The sequence below is a fragment of the Leptidea sinapis genome, chromosome 33 (assembly GCF_905404315.1).
Source record: "Leptidea sinapis chromosome 33, ilLepSina1.1, whole genome shotgun sequence".
Taxonomy (NCBI): Eukaryota; Metazoa; Arthropoda; class Insecta; order Lepidoptera; family Pieridae; genus Leptidea; species Leptidea sinapis.
The window spans coordinates 1,474,410-1,493,823 of record NC_066297.1 but is presented as its reverse complement, the minus strand read 5'-3'; the positions used below and the strand labels follow the sequence as shown (position 1 = coordinate 1,493,823).

Genomic DNA, 19,414 nt, shown 5'->3' with positions numbered 1-19,414 from the left:
ACCGCAGTACCTGTATTCTTGACGCAAGTGTTACAAACAGCATCTGGTGGCAAGGTGTAGTCGCCAAAGATTGTGTTATGCTTATGCATTAGGGGAACGCAATCGCAGAGTAGATGAATATGTGTTTCATCAGCCTCAAGGCAAAATCTGCAAGTTTTGTCATTTTTGATGCCGACAACACTGAGGTACTTGTTTAGGCGACAGTGCCCAGTTAGCATCCTGGTGAGTATGCATAGATTTTTCCTGTTCAAAGATAGGGATTCATTCCCATACCTACTGTTGAATGCCCTTATCAGTGCTTTAGAGTGGTTTAAGCCTGAAGAGTTGTTCCAGCGTTTAAGTGCTTCTTGACTACATTGGTTTCTCAGGGTGTGTCGGATGGCGCTCTTAGGCAGTCCACAAACAGGTTCCGGACCATATTGGATTGCTTTAGCTCCAGCTCTTGCGAGCTCATCAGCCATTTTATTTCAATCAAGCTGTTTTTCGTGCCTAATGAATTCAGGAATTCAATGCAATTATTGACTAACTTTGCCGCCATCAAGGCAGCGTCTAAAGCCAACAATGCTGCCTGACAATTAGAGTGAATGTATATGATATAATTGAAGTAGCCTTTTTGGATATTGATTTCCGCGCATTCTAAAATGGCGTACACCTCTGCTTGAAATATTATGGAGGCTAATTTAAATTTTATGGGGTATGACAGTATGAGCCGTATTACGATGGTTTTGTACAGCGTCACTTTGTGTTTGAGCGGTAGTTTGATTCGCCCGCACACAAGACACATGAGAAAAATTCGGGCTATATTGCATATGTATCGATATGTTTCTTGGAGTTCGTATTGCTGTTGAACGTGACTCCTAAGTATGTGTAATCCTGCACCTCTCTAGTATATTATCTATGCCTGCACCCACGGTATGGGTGTTTCATACAATTTAATGATATCAGTCGGTTGTTTTTAAGGTCGGATGCTATTCGCGTCACCGAAGAGTACCGAGTCTTGGTGGCGTGCACTTCAATCCGCCATTTTCTGAACCAGTTGTCTAGTTCGACGACAGCGGCTTGAAGCAGTTTAATGTTCAGTCCTGGGTCTTCCGCGCAGGTCCTTACGGGCCTCGGGGTAACCGTTCGGGGCTTAATGTTCTTGCTCAAGGTTGAGCGGTCCCACTGGTCCTACAAAAACATTGTTAGCGTGTTTCAGTTTGCCATACATTTTCTTTCTTCAATAATTTGTACGAAATATTTAAACAGCGCCATCTAGTTTAGGATTCCAATTGCGAATTCAGTAAAATTACAATAAAATTTTAAATGAAACTAATTTTAATACACGAAAAAAATATTTTTATTTTTGCTAAGGAATAAAACATTACTTCTTTCAATAAAAATCAGTTACTTTATTGGGCATCTTTAACATCTTCATTTAATAATTGTGATAGATGGCATTGTACCAATTTGTATTGCAATCACATTTGTAAGAGTACTACTTACTACGAGATGGCGCTATCATCTATCTTATATTAAATAAATAAATAATAAAATAAATCATATCATGACTCTACCTTAGTCCTATATTTTAATGCCTTATATTTTATTGATGAAACAGGGCGTTAGACGGTAAGGACTAAGATATAGTCATGGTTATGATTAATTTTCTTATAAGATTTAGGACAGCGCCATCTCGTAATAAGTAGTACTCTAACAATCGTGATTTCAATGCTATTAGTTACAATTACCTACAAGTTATCTATGCGGTCTATGCCTCCAACTACCTAAGCAAGGCTACTTGTACTGTTACTAATTGTTTGGAAAGGCTAGGATAAAACTATTTTTTGTTGTGTTATTCGAATGTTTTAATCACTTTAACAAATTATTAAGTGGATGAACTTATAAAAAAATACTGCTACATATTACTGTTTTGTGACTGACTAGTTCTATGCTATGACGATAGACACACTAAAAACTGCAGTGGCTAATAATATGGGACAGGATATGCTGTCGACTTTTCTGTCTGTCGAATTTTGAGGACCGCGTCTTTTCTTCTCCTTTACGCGTATGTATACAGGTCGTCTAGAAGGCAAAGCCAAATTGGCTTCGAAGAAGCTGGACGTCATAAATAGTTCACGGCTATACTTTAAGCCTACATTGTAGCGAAGGCCGTATAGAAGTATCGCTGTCATCTCTGGTCTGGCGCACCCCAGTATCAGCTCGAATCATTTGAACACGTACAACGCAGAGGTGCTCCAATTGTCAGCGATCCAGTGCTCTGTGAACGGCTCGATCACTTGCCGTTGAGTAGAGACATTGCTCCACTGCTATATGTCCTCTACCGGATTTATCACGGCAAGTGTTCCGAAGGGCTGTTTGACCTGATTCCTGCCGCCGAATTCCACCTTCGCACGACACGCCACAAATTAGGATATCATCCCTACCATCTAGATGTTTGGCGTTCCTTTACAGCGCGGTTTTCAAAAAACTTTCTTCAACGTACAACCAAGCTGTGATGAGCTTGCTTGTGTAGTGTTTCAAATCAAATATTTTATTTCGTAGGTTCACATCAGACTTGAAATAGTTATGTAATTTTTTTATGCTACAGCTCATTCGGAGGCAGGTTTCCACAGAGAATAACGAGCAAGAAACGGCTGTTTTCAAATTCTTATTTATTCTGTTATGTTTTGTTATATTAGTTTATTGATTCTGAGTCAGACAGCCCGGCAGATCAGTCCCAAGGGTTACCTATTTAGATAAATATTCAGATATTTTGTAGTACTCTTTTGTTTACAAGTTTTTCTTCAGAACTGATTTATATTCATTTAAAGCTAAGTTCTGTATAGCAACAGTGCCCAAAAGTACCATTTAGATAGACCTATAAATCAATTTGTGACTTTATGAATGAATATCAAGCATAACCTTATTTCTAGTAATTGGCAATATGACTGTCACAATTTTTGTATTGCACATGTCGAAGCATTAATTTCCTTAAATTGTATCTAACAGCATAATATCAAATAGTGAATTATAAATAAAACACTTCTTATTTTAAACCAACTTTATTTTTAGCTAAAATATAATAATTCATACATCAAAGAAGTTCCCTAAATACAATTATAATACCGCAATAAAAAGTAAAAAAAATCAATTCTTTAATAAAATGTTAAACTACCCACATTAAACGAATAATAATTATTGTGCTCTATGTGCTGAGCTACCGGTAATTGTTTGACAATGGACGGTCGTCGAGATGTAAACAAAAATGAGCCTTACATCCAGGACACAACACAATGGCACTAGTAAACAATTGAAACACGACACTGTCCTGGCCACATGGCTCTAAACAAGCGAAAACATGTTCGTCTTAAGTTACAACTTACTAACTTATCTGGTACACGCGAAATGTTAAAACAAATCACGTACAGTTGTATGAATTTGACAATGTCAATAGCTGCCATATAAAAAAGCATACTAAAATAAAAAATGAAATACACAATTATTTAAAAAAAATTAACATTACACATAAATCAGTAATGTTGTACTAAAAAAAATGCATTAAATGTAAAAAAAATTTACGGCACACGCAACAAGAAAATATATTTAATAGAAAAAACATTCGAAAGGGACAGAATACTTTAACAGACAAGAAACACCAATGATTATGTTCACGATTGCTTTAGTCCAATAATAATAATAATAATACATTCTAATATGGCCAAAATATTTTATGCAATCCTAAAGAGACGGAACGATCGGTGCGAGCGAGACGGCACGACGTTAGAAATGAAACAGAAACAACATTTTGATGCCAATTGTGAGCATAACTTGCAAATTCTATAATTCAAATAAGTAATATCTAACAGTACTGTTGTGAAAACAGGTTTATAATAATAATAATATGAATAGTCTCGTGTGAAATTGCATGAACTTTGTGTATTTTTAAATTTGATAATTTTACATCATTCTATAAAGAACTACCTTCCACCGGTATTAGTACCATTATGGGTATTCAATGAATCCGGTTGATAGAAAATTTTACCACAAACATTGCAAGAATAAGGCTATACACCGGTACGTGTTTTAATATCGGTATACTAATATGGGTCGTCAATTCATTAAAATAAATAAAAAGTTTACTGCTACTAATAAATACAGCTTTTCATCGGAATGGATTTTATTACGGGTCTTCATCCATTCCATTATGTTAAATTGCACGAAATCCTCAAATTATCAGAATGATTAAAAAAACACATTACAAGTAATACTGCTTATCACCATCATCTATTCAGTTATTACCACACATATGCATTACATGAATAGTTTCACACTAGTATGCATTCAATTTTGTATCTTAAAATGATCAGAATGGCTGAACCCTTGCCACACATGTAACAGAAGAACAGCTCACTGTTATGTATTATATATGCCTCCAAATGGTTCAGGGAAATAATTCCAAACAATAATTAATTTCAAAACAGTTTGCCAATTTCGACTTCATCCATGTTTTGCAGAAACTGGCCTAGGTTCCTTTTTAATATATAAATAAATATTTAGAAAACAAATATGAGACAGAGATAGCCTATCAAACGAAACAATTCCGAGTTAAAGTAAAACACGGTGACAATATTTTTGTACCTAAGTACCAGGAGAACAGAAAACTGCAGAAGCTGCATATGGTAGGTACGCTCACAACGAAAAATAAGACAAGCCCGCTCGACATTTTGTTTGTGCGCGTGCCGGCCACAACTACCACATAGCCACTTAGTACCTAGATTGTTAGTAAAAATTCCCTTAACGCATTCAAAATATATATATAATTAATAGAGATACCTAATTATAAGTTTCTTTATCTATTTTCATAACTCTGTGCCTAATATACATTTAAGCCGATTGAGAAGCTCGTATAGGATAGTATGTGGACTGTATTTCTCAAATAAATCTATTTGCGTATTTGTACGTGATTGTGCGTGCAATGGAACGCACTTGTACTGTCAAATAAATGCAGTGACGTCACGGGGGCGTGACGTCATAATTCAGCAAGGAATGAACCACAGAACCGCTAGAGGTTTATATTGTACACAAATAATTCTACCTAAACCTTACATTAGTATACAACTATTCGATATATTGTGTTAGAAAATTAAAGTAAAGCGACATCTATGTTTGAGAACAAAGCAAGCGGGGAAAAATTTTTATACGTATAAATTTGATATGATCATTTGAGACTTAACTAACAGAAACGTGCCATGTACAGTAACGTACGAAAGTGTGTACTTACAGACAAAATTCAATTTAATGAAGCTTTCGTCGCGTCTGTACATGGTTCGACCACGCGCTTTTAAGTAACCGATGATTATGTAATCTTAGCCTTATACGGTTGTGATAAGGTTAAAATTCGAATACAATATTACAAAATCAATTCCTTATTGATAACTCTGGCTTATCTTGCGGACGTTTCATTACAAACATGTTTTAGAAGAAACAACTTTAAGTTTATACCAAAAGGGCTTAAAATGCTTTCAATAAAATACCTGCATTCATTCACATTTATCCTTATTCAATATTCTCCTACAATTGTCTTAACGCACAATATGCACAAAAAAGTCCTCATAAGTGTGCGACAACTACAGACACAGGTCTTTAAGAGGTTAATGACCTAAATAATATATGCTTCGGGACAGAATTATAAAAAGTTGCTTCTAAGACTTTCTTGTTTGTCAGTATTGTAACAAGGAGATCCATATATGGTTTGTTTGATACTTTTGAATAATATTTGGTATTTTTGACGCTGTCGCCATGTCAAAAAAGTTTGTAAAGGATTTAGTTTGAGGCAGCCATTCGGTCTAATATTATCACTATTAGACATTATAAATATTCCTAATATAAGAAATATTAGGGATTTTTAAGTACTTTTTCGTTCAATACCTCCAAAGACCACCCCACCACGAGTTAAAATATTGACATTTTTATAACTTTTCCATTCAACTCCACACTATTAAACTTTTTTTGTGTAATACCGTGCGGTAAGACATTTGCAGGCAGTTAAGCATCCTATGAAACGTCACAAGTGTGCGAGCGAGAGGGGTAGAGCAGGTGTGGCGCGGGCGAGAGTGAGACGGCGATAGGGTGCGTTAAGTACTGCCCGAGCGGGACGGCGCGATCTACATCGTGCTGTTGTCCCACTCCAGCTGGCTTATGTTTCTATACTTGTGCTGCTTGCCTGTTATCACTGGAACAAAAACAATTATATCATTTACTAAATTATACATCCACATTATATTTATAACTGGCACTCGCACGATTAGTTTCGCTAACGGCTCAAGATTCAACAAACCAGTAAAAAAGTGAGTCAAAGTCAGGCAATAATTTTAGGTTATCTTATTTTCGACCAATGATTCGCCATATCAAAACAAAACTTAAGAAATTTTAGCAATTTGTGTAAATTATTTTGTTGTGACGCTCGCGTTTGTGTATGCTGTCCAATAGATTTATTAAAATTATTTATTAGGATTAGGATTTTTTATAATATAATTAAGTAATTTTTATTAAATAAATTAAAATATCTTTGTATCGAATCTGGGGTCATTTACAAACAGAATCCGGCATTAATTAATTGTGACCTACCCTCATCTTCTTCATCGGAGGAGTCTTGCCTGTCGGAGTCGGAATCCGAGCAGGACTCACCATCCGTGGTCTCGCCACCAGCCGAGTGTGTGGCCACGACACCACAATCGGTCGCGCTCTGTGAAATACAATCTTATAACATTAATATATAAAGACTTTTAAATCATTTAGAAAAACATATATTTGATACACCGTCATAGAATTCAATAGGTTTACCCCACATCCTTAAAGGAATTTCGACTTTATGGCATACACAATAAGGTCAGAAACGATAAGCTTGCTGATAGATAAACAATGTGTTTACAAGTTTATTCTTTCCTCTTTATTGTTTATTATTTATGACTTTTCGACATTCACTCATAGAAAAAAAAATACGGGTTGCACTCTGGGAGTGCCGGCAGAAGTGAAAACTTGAACATTAACGTTGTGCATTTTTGAATAATTTGCAATGGTCAGGGAATAATTTCGCACGAATTGCTTTATTTATCAGTATAAAAGTACTAGCATTTATGTGGTTAAATACAATATTCATTTATTGCGCTATCGTACACAAAAAAAAACAATTTATATTACTCACAAAAAAAGTTTAACATTTCAGAACAATTACAATTGTTTTACATTAAAAAGTTTATCTCTCAGAAAAACAAACATTCATCAAATTTCAACGACTTTCTTACAAATTTTCGATCAGGGTCATGTGACCTCACGAGAGTTTAACATTTTATACCCATCATGAGTTCGATATAACAAGCGCTGTAATTGCAAGTGTAATATTGGTGATTTATATTTATTGATACATATATGTCCCAGATCATATTAAAAATAAAAATAAGCATTCCTTTATATAAGATACCTTTAATTTTAGTATAACAATACTTCTATGATATAACCCATTTTTAAACTATTATATTCTATAAATTAAAAATTTAAATTTATCTTATAAAATATATTAACATCTAAGGCCTATTATTATGTAAAAGATAATAATTGTAATGATAAAGATAGTTGGAATTAATGTTTCTAAATTTATTGTTAATGAATATTTTTATACTCATTTGTATGCTATTGTAACTTTTGTACTTCATCCCGACTTGCACTAAATAACTTATAAAGTACTAGCTGACCCGGCAAACGTTGTTTCGCCATATAAATTGTATTGATCTTTTGCTTGCTAGTTGATAAGAGATGGCGCTAGTTGTATTCATTAGTAACAATCACACTTCTTTTATATTTTGTATAATTCACACGATAGTTTTATAAATTATAGCCTATGTGTTATTCTGGTGTGTAAGCTATTTTATTGTAAAGTTTCATCAAAATCTATTCTGTAGATTTTGCGTTAAAGAAGTTCAAACATACATCCAGACATACAAACTTTCACATTTATAATATTAGTAGGATCACAGTGAATAAAGATTTTTTGAATTTGAATTGAAACCTATTAATACTGTAGATAGTGTTACATTAATAATATATTATTTTATCTATATAAAAGTTACTGCGCCCTTGGTCTTTACAATGTACCGCCATTTTGTATTGCACTGTCAATAAAATTTGAATCAACATCGATACGAACCTCGTCCATGGGGTTGACGGTGATAGTGAGCGCCGAGTCGTCCCAGGCCATCTCCGCGTCGTGCGGCACGCGGTGTCGCGCGACCGTCTTGCGAGTGTCGGACTCGCGGTGCTGGCGCGCGGCGCGGGCGCGGGCGACTCCCAGTGCGACCAGAACCACCACAGCTCCGAAGCAAACCGCGCCGATCAACAGGGCTACGTTGTTGTCTGCGCAACACACAACACACTTATTATCAAAACCACGGGGAGTGTTCCTACATACAAAACAGCCAATCAGTCAAGAGCTTTACTCGATTATGTTTTAGTACTATTATATCAGCCAATATGATTCCGCCGATCCACTTTTTTCCAAGCACAGCGAATATTTAAATATGAGAAAAAATGAAAAGACGAGTAAGATATTATTCTTTTTCAGAATTTTTTATACCTATATGTAAGTTTCTTTATACAACTACAACTTTGAAATCAATGAACTGATTTGAATGCACATAGAATAATAATTAGAATCGCCACTATATTCCAAGTGACACTGGCTTCTATCTTCAATAACTAAACAATGTGGGTATTCAAACAAAATAAATTTTAGAACTATATTTACAATACTATGACCACATAAAATTAATAGTTATTTATGCAACTGTTGTGTACTAAGGGTTATTAAAAAACGAATGAAGATTTATCTCACGAGGCGAAGCCGAGTGTGATAATACTAACACATGAGTGTTTTAATACCTAATTATCAACAGTTGCATACAAGACTTTATCTACACCCAAAATATGAATCCTCTAAAAGATTCAGAAACAGTTAGCTTACTGCTAACATTAAAACAGCCAGTCCTAGTAGTAACCTAATATCATCCATTACTGATTATATACAAATAAACTAAGTATTAATGAAATAATTATTTATTTTAGTAGTTATTTACATTTTGTATAGTGCAATAATTAAAATTCACTTGCATATTATGTTCTTTTGGAAATTAATCGTCCATTTTTTTAATACAAAACAATAACAATATCGAAGAAAAATGGCGGGGATTCGATTAACCTACTTTTTTTTACGGCGCGCGACGTTTTGGTGGTGTACGCGCGTAAAAAAATGTTCTTTATTCGAAATTCATACGGATGCCACGCATCGAGCAATAAGAATTTGGCTGTCTGTTAAAACTCTTTGAGCATGAAGGGAATGAAAAAAAAATAGGAGTGTTGTTATAAAATTCAGTACAACATTACAACACGCTTTTGGATGATGTAATGGTTATTAGAACATTGGGTGTTTTAATGTTGGCAATAAGCTAACTGTTTCAGAATCTTTAATAGAGGATTTAAAGCATAGGTGTAGATAAAACTATTATTACGTGGAAGCGTACCAAGAATACTGGCAGCATTTTTGCGTTGGATAGCTAGGCTGATTTGTTGACCGAAATAGCTGCCAACGCTTGGGTTTCCAGTAGCCTTATTGAGGCGGAGATAGCACTTTATACATTCTCCGCGCTTCTGATCCTAACGCGAGAAGTATCTCGACACCAAACGGCACAAAGATGTAAGACTCACTGAGACCGACATATTTGCGACGCTTGCTGTCTTCGGCAGTCGAAGCAGCACCTACTGACGTAACTTGGACATGAAAAAGAGCCAGAGTGTCGATATATTATTTTGGAATTGGGTATTGAATACTTACTCTCGTGATGCAGATCCAGCAGCCTGGGTTGCGGCAGGTCAGCCGAGTGTCCGGTGTGCATGGCATGGGCGGCGAACGCTCGGGGCACCGTCGCCGCAATAGCTGCCTCCTGAGCGACCTGGTATTGAATTAAGTCAATGACAATTGTTATATTTTTAAAGTGACAAACCTCACTTCTAGGATTAATACACAAATAAAATTTGAAAACAAAATTTTATGAAGCCACACCCTGAGAGTTGAACAAAGCATACAAGATTTTATGACGAAACGTCAAACTCAAAGTCAAAAAAATCTTTATTCACTGTAAAACTTTATAAGTTATTTAGTGCAAGTCAGGATGAAGTATAAAAGTTACAATAGCATTCAAATGAGTATAACAATATTCATTAACAAAATTTAGAACATTAATTCCAACTATCTTTATCATTCAAATAATCCTTCACGCTATAATAGGCCTTAGATGTTAATTTATTTTTTACGATACATTTAAATATTTTAATAGGTAACATTTTAATTTCATTTGGGAGTTTATTATAAAATACAACACAATCCACTTTAAAAGATTTAGCAATTTTACGGAGCCTAGTAGATGGAATTGCGAGTTTATGTTTGTTTCGAGTATTGACACTGTGTACATCACTATTCTTTTTAAATTGGCTAATATTTTTATGGGCGTATAGGAGGTTCTCGTATATGTACTGGCAGTGTACTGTCATAATATTAATTTCACTAAACTTTTCTCTCAATGAATCCCTTGAACGCATTTTATAGACTGCTCGAATTGCCCTTTTCTGCAGCACAAATATGTTGTCAATATCTGCAGCCCTACCCCACAATATAATTCCGTAAGACATGACACTATGAAAGTAGCTGAAATATAAAAGTCTAGCCGTTTCAACATCTGTCGGCTGCCTAATTTTTTTTATCGCAAATACTGCATAGCTAAGTCGATTACATAAGTTTAAGTTAACTTTGCTTCGCGTTTATTAATAACACAGTAACTTAAAGTGCAGTGTAAAGTTACTCCAAGTTTAAAATTACTTCTCCCTGTCATGTACGTCTGTAGTCAGGTAAGATAAATACAAAAAGTTTAAAAATAAGATATTTTTGATAGTTATGATTTTACAAAACAAAATAGCGTATTTATGCCTATAATTGCGATCTTTTAATTCGATCAGTCGCGTCACACTGACCACGGTCCACGCCTGTACAGCCAAAACGCAATGAACGGCTTTGAAATTAAAAAAAATAATTAATATACCTTGTCTCTAGCGACGTCCATCTTGTCAGCCACGCCGGAGGGTCTCTGCGCATGGATGTCGTTGACTGCACGGGGGTGTACCACAGTCAGCTGTAAACGAAATAAATAAGTCACTTCTTCAATTGAACGTATATATCATACATTTTCTATATTATAATATCGCTGAAGTAATGATACCATTTGATCAACTTTAACATCAAAGTTTAAAGAAGAAAAGTAAATAATCTTTAGTCTGTGTCACATTGTTGTGAGGCCGCAGAAGACCTGCTGTGTGAGGCCATTGCTGAAACATGAACCCCTTAGAATCCTAAGGTACCTGTGCCTCTTAAAGAGAATAAGGCTTCGAGGGTGCGATTTAAGCACAATAAAACCACAGCTGAGCAACAGATAAATCTTAATTTCTCTATATTGGGATCATTTAAATGATCTGTGATTGATTTGTATGACTGATAAATTTACTAAAAAAATTGAGTGAATTATTTCTACAAGTGAATTTACAAAAACAAGACAAATCACCGCATTTTTGATATAATTCGCAACTGAACAGTTATCGCATCGCTTGGATGGGCATGGCGGCCATGTGACTCGAATTATATCATAGAATGCAAAAAAACAAGTCATGTGTTTTGAAGACCAAGGTTCCTGTACTTCTAAGGCTATAGTTATGGGGAGATAAATCTTTAATTACCATAAAAATATCTTTCTTCATTATTTTTAACATTTGTATTGTTATGTTTTCTTTTTTTAATATAATATTAATTGTTCATAACTATTGTATTTGGAGGAGAAAAGAAAATCAAGATCTTGTTTAAATATTTTCTTGGTGGTATTTGAGGTTTTTTGGTTCTGCCAAATATGAGTAAAATCACTCATACAAGCTTTGCGTCTCTCTTCTGATTTGTATTTCACGTACACCTAATATATCTATCTACAAGTATATTATGCATTATATATACCGTAAACTCACCGTCTGCACGTATTCGTTGCTGGTGAAGCGGCCGTTAAGCTCGGAGCAAGTCAGCTTGAAGACCCGGTTCAGGTAGTAAGCGGGTTTCTTGTTGCTGTATTCGATGTCGCGCAGAACCTGGAACACACGATGCTCAATTGATTAAAAATAAATGACAAATTTAAAAAAAGTAAATTGTTTAGATTTGAAAGAGCGACATCTCAAGTCAATTTCCTAATAAGCAATTACTGGGGTTGGGTAGGCTATCTGTAAAGTAGATTAGGTAAATGGATCCACAACCTGAGAGTTATAAGTACCCCAGCCCCGGACATTGGTCCTTCGAGCCGAAATTTATGTATCATAAGACTATACCTTCTGGTAGTTGTTGACATTATCAGTGCCGACGAGGTTGGCTCCGTCCCTGGTCAACGTGGCCTGGATGTCGGTAGCGGGCAACGTGGAGTGTCCGCGGAGTGACAGCGCCTCATGGTCCGGATTAAGGGCCGGGTACACTGACACCACGCAGGAATCCAGTTTCTGGTTCTCCGGTACTGAGAATTTCACAAACAAACATAAAAATAAATCAGAGGTTCCTCGACAAGAGAAGTAAAATATTTGTGTTTATTATAGCTGAACCACATAGCCAACGCTAACGTTCCTATAAATACCCTATAAATTCTCAACGAAGAGTAGGAACTTAAAGATATATGTTAGTTAAAACACGTCGGATCACACTGAATACTTTTTTAAACGTAATTTTTTTTTGTTTTTAGATAGGTTCGTCAATTGAAACTTACTTAAAGTGATAAGATTAAATTTAGAATATTAGACGTTTATGTAGTGTTTATAACTACACATTGTAGACAATTGTGGACAGTTTTAATCGTAACTTTAGTATGGAATTGGTTATCATGGGTCATTAAAAATTTCCATTCGTCAGTAATATCAAAATAATTATTACCAATCATTTTAATTCGTTAGCGATGTCCACAAATCAAACACTTAATTATTAAAAAGCCAATAAATTGCGTACCTTTCTCGGTATCCCGATTGCCCAGTACCCTCACTTCCAAGTCCGGGAAGACCGGCAGACCAGCTCTAAAGTGGGCATAGTCCCACGCCGCGTCCGCGCTGCCATTCAGCATGATGGTGGGGGTTTGGGGCGACAGTACCATCACATAGGACTCAGCCGGGCGTGCCTTGATCACCCGTCCGTTGTCGCAACTGTTGGTACATTAACGATTCATCACACGAGTTTGTATCAGCGTACCACACAAAGTTCTAAGGGCAAAACTAGGCAAATAAACGCTCTATAAGCGATAAATATAATAGGATACAGCATATAACAATAATAAAAAAAACACGTGTGGCACTCGGGGACTGCCGCGGTAAAGATATTGCATAGAATTTTTTATCAACTTATGCAATTATAATTATTTATTTATTTTATTTATGCAGTATTTTGTTTTTGATAAAATTAATTAAAAAAAAAAGAAAACGGGTAGTGAGTAAAATTTAACTTGCAAGATTTGATTACAGACAGACAACGGGACAGGTGAAACTAAATAAAAATGCTTGTCATAATAATAAAAATTAAAAATAACGCGATAAAAAAATAAAGAAATTAAAAAAAAATCAAGACATACCCCAGGCACGAACCTGGGACCTTCTGTACAAAAAGCATACGTGATAACCGCTGTTCCACGGCAACTGTAATGACCGTTGCGAAATATCTATGTACATCTAGTAAGTAAGTGTTAAGTTATTTTCGTTACGGAATTTCTGGATTCGGTCTCCACACTCAAGGCCCGCGATAGAAGCTATGCAATAGCTTAAAAATATTTTATATTATTTGAAATATTGTAACAGGATCGAAACTTTATTGGGCACTGCTACTGTCTTCATAACTTAACATAAAAGAGACAATGATCCACATTGATAACATATTGAAAAGCCTTCTGAAATACATGTGTGTGTTGTTGTACTCACGTAATGGTGGTATCGAGATGCACGTTCCTCCTGCCAGGTGTGGGGAAGGAGCGCGCGTCTCCGTACGCCACGCGACGAACCAGTGTCTCCACTTCCGACACGCCGTCACCTTCCACCGACACCGACTTCAAGTCTGTAAGTAGAACACTATTAGAAACTTATAGTATTTACCCAATAGCAGTACATGATATTCCGGGGGCTTCATACTCATGGCTCCGGAAAGAAGTGGAGCTGTTTGGTCTGATTCCTGCCTCCGAGTTACACTATCGTGCCACACGCCTCTAACTAGAATATAGTTCCCATATCGATGTGTGGCGTTCCTACAAAGTGTGGTTTACTAGCAACTTTATTACACGTATAACCCAACGTACCAGTGGGAGGCTCTTTTGCGTAGGATGCCGGCTAGATTATGGGTACCAGAACGGTACTTTCTTCTGCCGTGAAGCAGTATGAAGGGCACCATAGCTAATGTAACTACTGGGAAAATGAGACTTAACATCTTATGTCTCAATGTGACGAGCGCAATTGTAATGTGCAGGGAATAAATTACCATCGGCTAGTCATGTCTCTTATTGTTATTAAAAAAAAACTTCGTTGGGCGTTGTTGCTAGAATGACACAATAATAGTACCTTCAAATGAAACACAGAGCACCTATAAAATGTCGGCGAAGTTCCTGTCATTCCTCTGCTGTTGGATGTTTGGGCGGTGGTGATCGCTTACCATCAGATGAGCCGCGTTTTTTCGCCGGTTGTTGGTTATGCGCCGCCCATTGTCCGGTAATGACAAGAAGACAATTTTTAATGTATATTATAATCTTCTATGAACCCGATGATTTTAGTTGACACCAAAGAAAATCGAAGGAAAGACAAAGAGAAGCGAGAAAAGAAATCGGACAATTGATTTTCTTTTCAGAAATATTATTTGGTTCTATAACAAATTGTTGTCAATCTGCTGTCACCAACCGTAGAATAAGAATGTTAATAATAATAATAACGTAAACCTAGCACATGAGGTTACTGACATGTGGGATGTTGATTCATCAATCGTTCAGAAATCAAATAAAAATAAAAGTTTAAAATGAATAACTAATTAGAATTTTTATATCTTTCAAACTTTTTCAGGAGGTTAAAAATAAACTTTCTTAAAACACGGGTAAATAACACTTAAAAAAGGATTCCTCTTGTTTGTTTTAAGTTTATATTATACAAAAGTTTAGGTCTTTTATTTACCGATTGAGGCAGTACGAAGTCTGCCGGGTCAGCTAGTATGTTATATATAAATGTAGTAAATAACATGAAATTATAATAAAGAGTATAATAATAAATCTTAATATAGAATTTGCACATTTAACTTAGAAATTATTGACAACTGATTTCTCGCGACATAACAATGGGCAAAAAACCGGGTGTTCCAATAGTTTTAGGTCGTTTTTGATGCTTAGTATTTTTCCATAGTACCTTTGCTCTGAGTGGGAGAATAAATCATCACAATTTTTGTATTCGTTTATTAGTGCACGAATAAATGCTAACAAATATACGCTATTGTAGACTCACATAGATCAGGTGCTAGCGACAGACCCTCCCTGCATCTGGCGGCACACCGCAGCGCTGCACTTGAATGTACAGTTCCCTCCAGAACTCCAAGTCCAGCCATCCATCCATGCATGTGATGCTTCATATCACTCTCTGTGCCTGAAAACAATCAACTCTTTATTGTTTCTTCATCATCACCGTATAGTCTTGATTTGAGTAGGACAATACTGAAGAAAAAGCATTGTACTGTTATATGCTATTAGCTTAATAATTAAATTTAGAAGATTATTAACAACGAAAAAATAATCTATAATATACTATTGAAAATGTTATGGTCCTTCGAGCCGAATACATTAGTAACAATTAAAGTTGAAAATTATAATAAAATAATAGTTCGACGAATACCTAGAACGCAAGAATCAGGCTATATAGCTAATATAAAAAAGATGTATCTTACATTCTACTTTGAGCGATATGCTTAATTTTTATAATATATATAATATTTTATTTATTAATCTGATCGTCATAAAACTCGTTATACTTTTATTTCAAGTAATGCTTCACGTATTAAATGGTATATGCAATGAAAGAATCAATAAAAATAATAAAATAATGTGGGAACATTATTAATACCGGACATAACATTATGCGAAAGGGCAATAGTATTCCAAAGTAAATAAATGTACAAGACGTGGGACTCAATGAAGGTGGCAGACCAGTGAGGCTATGGATGGCCACTATCCGATATTGGTAACGGATTGGAAAGGTTGGAGAAGGTGGCAGACCAGTGAGGCTATGGATGGCCACTATCCGATATTGGTAACGGATTGGAAAGGTTGGATAGGCAAGTGTGGGAAGGGGAGAAGAGGTCTACATTCAATATTGGACCACTAATTGACCTTAGTGAGATATTGTCCCTGCTTAGCCCTGAAGTCAACGTACCTTGCCAGCAAGCTCCCACGACCAGCGTGGTGTTGATACCCTGGGCAGGGTGCAGCGGCCAGTCGTCAATGACCTCGGGACCCTTGCCGTCGAGCGCGCGGTACGGTTCACCGTCCACGAACAACTCCACGTTCGGGAAGCGCACGTTAATCGCGTAGTGATGCCATTCGTCATCGCACACCTGGTGACGAGAACTTTTAACTAAGACAAAGCCATCGTTTTTTATGATAATAAGGGACGAGACGAGCAGGACGTTCAGCTGATGGTAATCGATACGCCCCGCCCATTACTCTGCAGATTCTTGAAAAAATTCTGAGCGTCACTAAAATTGCGCTCGTCACCTTGAGACATAATATGTTAAGTCTCATATGCCTAGTAATTTCACTAGATACGGCACCCTTCAGGCTGAAACACAATGCTTACACATTACTGCTTCACGGCAGAAATAGGCACCGTTGTGGTACCCATAATCTAGCCGGCATCCTGTGCAAAGGGGCCTCCCCCTTTATCATCTTCACCACCTTGAGTTGACGATGGTATTCCTGCATAATGAACTGCCCGAGTCCACTCAAGTAAGCCCATTTCCAGATTAGTAATGATCTTTTAATTCCTTTTGTCTTGTGTAAGAGTGATATAGGCTGTGGTGATCAGTCACAAGCTACAACTCATTTCAACCAAAAGAATCTCTAACTCTCTGATAGCACTGTGTCTAGAGTGTATAATTATATTATGCCAAGTCAACAAAATGATCGCCCACGAAGAAAATATTTTTTAATTATTGCTGTTTAATTTGCTTTTCTGAGAATAAATTAGGTATATTGAAAAATAGCCTTGAGTGAAAGACTGGTTTGTATGTTGATATTTATTTCATACCTCTGGAAGCTTCCATCTCCACTCGGCAGGTCTGAAGATGTTCAGGTCGCCTTCGCCGAAGTCCCGCCGCAGTAACAGTATCAGCCGACAGTTCCTCACGAACAGGGCGTAGTGATGTCTGTTCATCTCTGTTCAACACATTAGTATGTCGAATGAAGTATAAATAAATAACAACCAAAACCATAAAAACCTTTTTAAACCGGTTCCTTCAACAAAAAACCTGTATAATACTATCATAAAGTTAAATAACAAACAATCAAAATTTGTTATTTTGCGGAAATCCATAATTCCTCGAAGTTTTGTCTTTAATAAATTCGAAACAAGCCAAATTCTGGAAGAATTTGGCGAGTAGACATCTCCTGAAGATGCCTAGTGTGAACACACTCGTATCGATTTTTTTTTAATGAAAATAAGGGACGAGACGAGCAAGACGACGCAGCTGATGGTAATTGATACGCCCTGTCCATTACAATGCAGTGCCGCTCAGGATTATTAGAAAACCCTAAAATTCTGAGCGGCACTACAATTGCGCTCGTCACCTTGAGACATAACATGTTCAGTCTCATTTGCCTAGTAATTTCACTAGATACGGCGCCCTTCAGACCTTGTTACACATTACTGATTCACGGCAGCAGTAGGCGCCGTTGTGGTACCCATAATCTAGTAATTAATCAATTAATTAACAATCCCACTGGTAAATTTGATTAAAGACAAAACTTAGCGGACATAACACTCAATAAAAATCACAGTACTTGCATACAATTTCTGCTAAAGGTAGCAAAAACCGAATAGAGTTCTCTGTGCACTAAAACGTTAACCGGTTATTTTCGGTTTCGGTACAGTGACGTCAGCTCCAGACACACTTACTGTGATCGTCGGCGAGACACAGCACGTGCTCCTTGCGATGTTTGTCGTGGTCGGGCGGCGGCGCGTGTCGCAGCCACGTGGACACGGCGAACGTGCTGCCGATGGAGTGACGCTGGATGCTCTCGGGCACCACGGCCGATGTGGACTCGCCGTCGAACTCGAACATCTGCTCTCCATCGCGACCTGGATGTTAAAATATAAACTATTGACACAGACATCGGATATCTATCTTCCTAACTATCATGGTTAAGTTTACAAAATCCATGGCTGGCCGATTGTTTTTTGTATGGTGAATGGGACGTTAAGCTGATAGTAATTGATACGTCTTGCTAATTACAATGCAGTGCCGCTCAGGATTCTTGAAAAACCCAAATATTCTGAGCGGCACTACAATTGCGTTCGTTACCATGAGACATAAGATGTTAAGTCTAATTTGCCCAGCAATTTCACTAGCTACGGCGCCCTTCAGACCGTAACACAATAATGCTTACACGTTACTGATTCACGGCAGAAATAGGCGTTATGGTACCCATAATCTAGCCGGCATCTTGTGGAAAGAAACCTCCCACAAGTAAAATTGGTTACAATGTTATCCAAAATTGCATAGGTTTAATATATTAGCGTGCGCAACCTAATAATAAAAATACTTAAAAATTTACAGACAATAATTTTAAATTTTTCCATACAGATATTGAAATATACTTTATTTACAGATAATTCAATATTTAATTTAAATCAAAGTGAATTTACTCACCTGAGTCGGGCTTCAAGGATTTAGCCCACTCGTTGCCTACCCCAGGGCTTGGCAGCAGGTCGATTGTTTTTGGGTCCAGTCCTGTAAGCATTTACATTTCACTCTAAAGTTACTTATTTAATTAGGTCATGTTGAATTTGTACTTTAAAAAAAAACAAAATAACATTGTAGACTCGACAGCTGACATTGCCCTCCTCAAACGTTGCTTAGTTAACAGTAAACAAATATATTAATGGACGAAATGAAATTTTATGCAGACGTATACTATCGTAAATTTATTGAAGTAGGCGTTACTTTGCGGAAATCCATAATTATACAAATAAGTTGAGTTTTGTTTAGTGTTAATTCCGCCCATATTTACTACTACACTTTTACTATTTACAC

At 36.5% G+C, this 19,414-nt stretch overlaps 1 protein-coding gene across 1 annotated transcript in view; it reads right to left on the bottom strand.

The window, feature by feature from the left end:
• Positions 1-3,025: 3,025 nt before the first annotated feature.
• The window catches only part of LOC126974772 (calsyntenin-1), a 253,363-nt gene continuing 236,974 nt past the window's right edge, over positions 3,026-19,414 (bottom strand). The window contains exons 7-20 of the mRNA XM_050822440.1: positions 19,031-19,111; positions 18,277-18,459; positions 17,410-17,537; positions 16,537-16,717; positions 15,616-15,753; positions 14,062-14,194; positions 13,106-13,296; positions 12,445-12,623; positions 12,094-12,210; positions 11,127-11,216; positions 9,866-9,983; positions 8,186-8,391; positions 6,610-6,727; positions 3,026-6,214 (exon numbers count right to left, since the gene is read on the bottom strand). Of these exons, the coding sequence (XP_050678397.1) occupies positions 6,147-6,214; positions 6,610-6,727; positions 8,186-8,391; positions 9,866-9,983; positions 11,127-11,216; positions 12,094-12,210; positions 12,445-12,623; positions 13,106-13,296; positions 14,062-14,194; positions 15,616-15,753; positions 16,537-16,717; positions 17,410-17,537; positions 18,277-18,459; positions 19,031-19,111 (1,931 nt within the window). The 3' untranslated portion in view covers positions 3,026-6,146. The remainder of the gene's footprint in view (positions 6,215-6,609; positions 6,728-8,185; positions 8,392-9,865; positions 9,984-11,126; positions 11,217-12,093; positions 12,211-12,444; positions 12,624-13,105; positions 13,297-14,061; positions 14,195-15,615; positions 15,754-16,536; positions 16,718-17,409; positions 17,538-18,276; positions 18,460-19,030; positions 19,112-19,414) is intronic.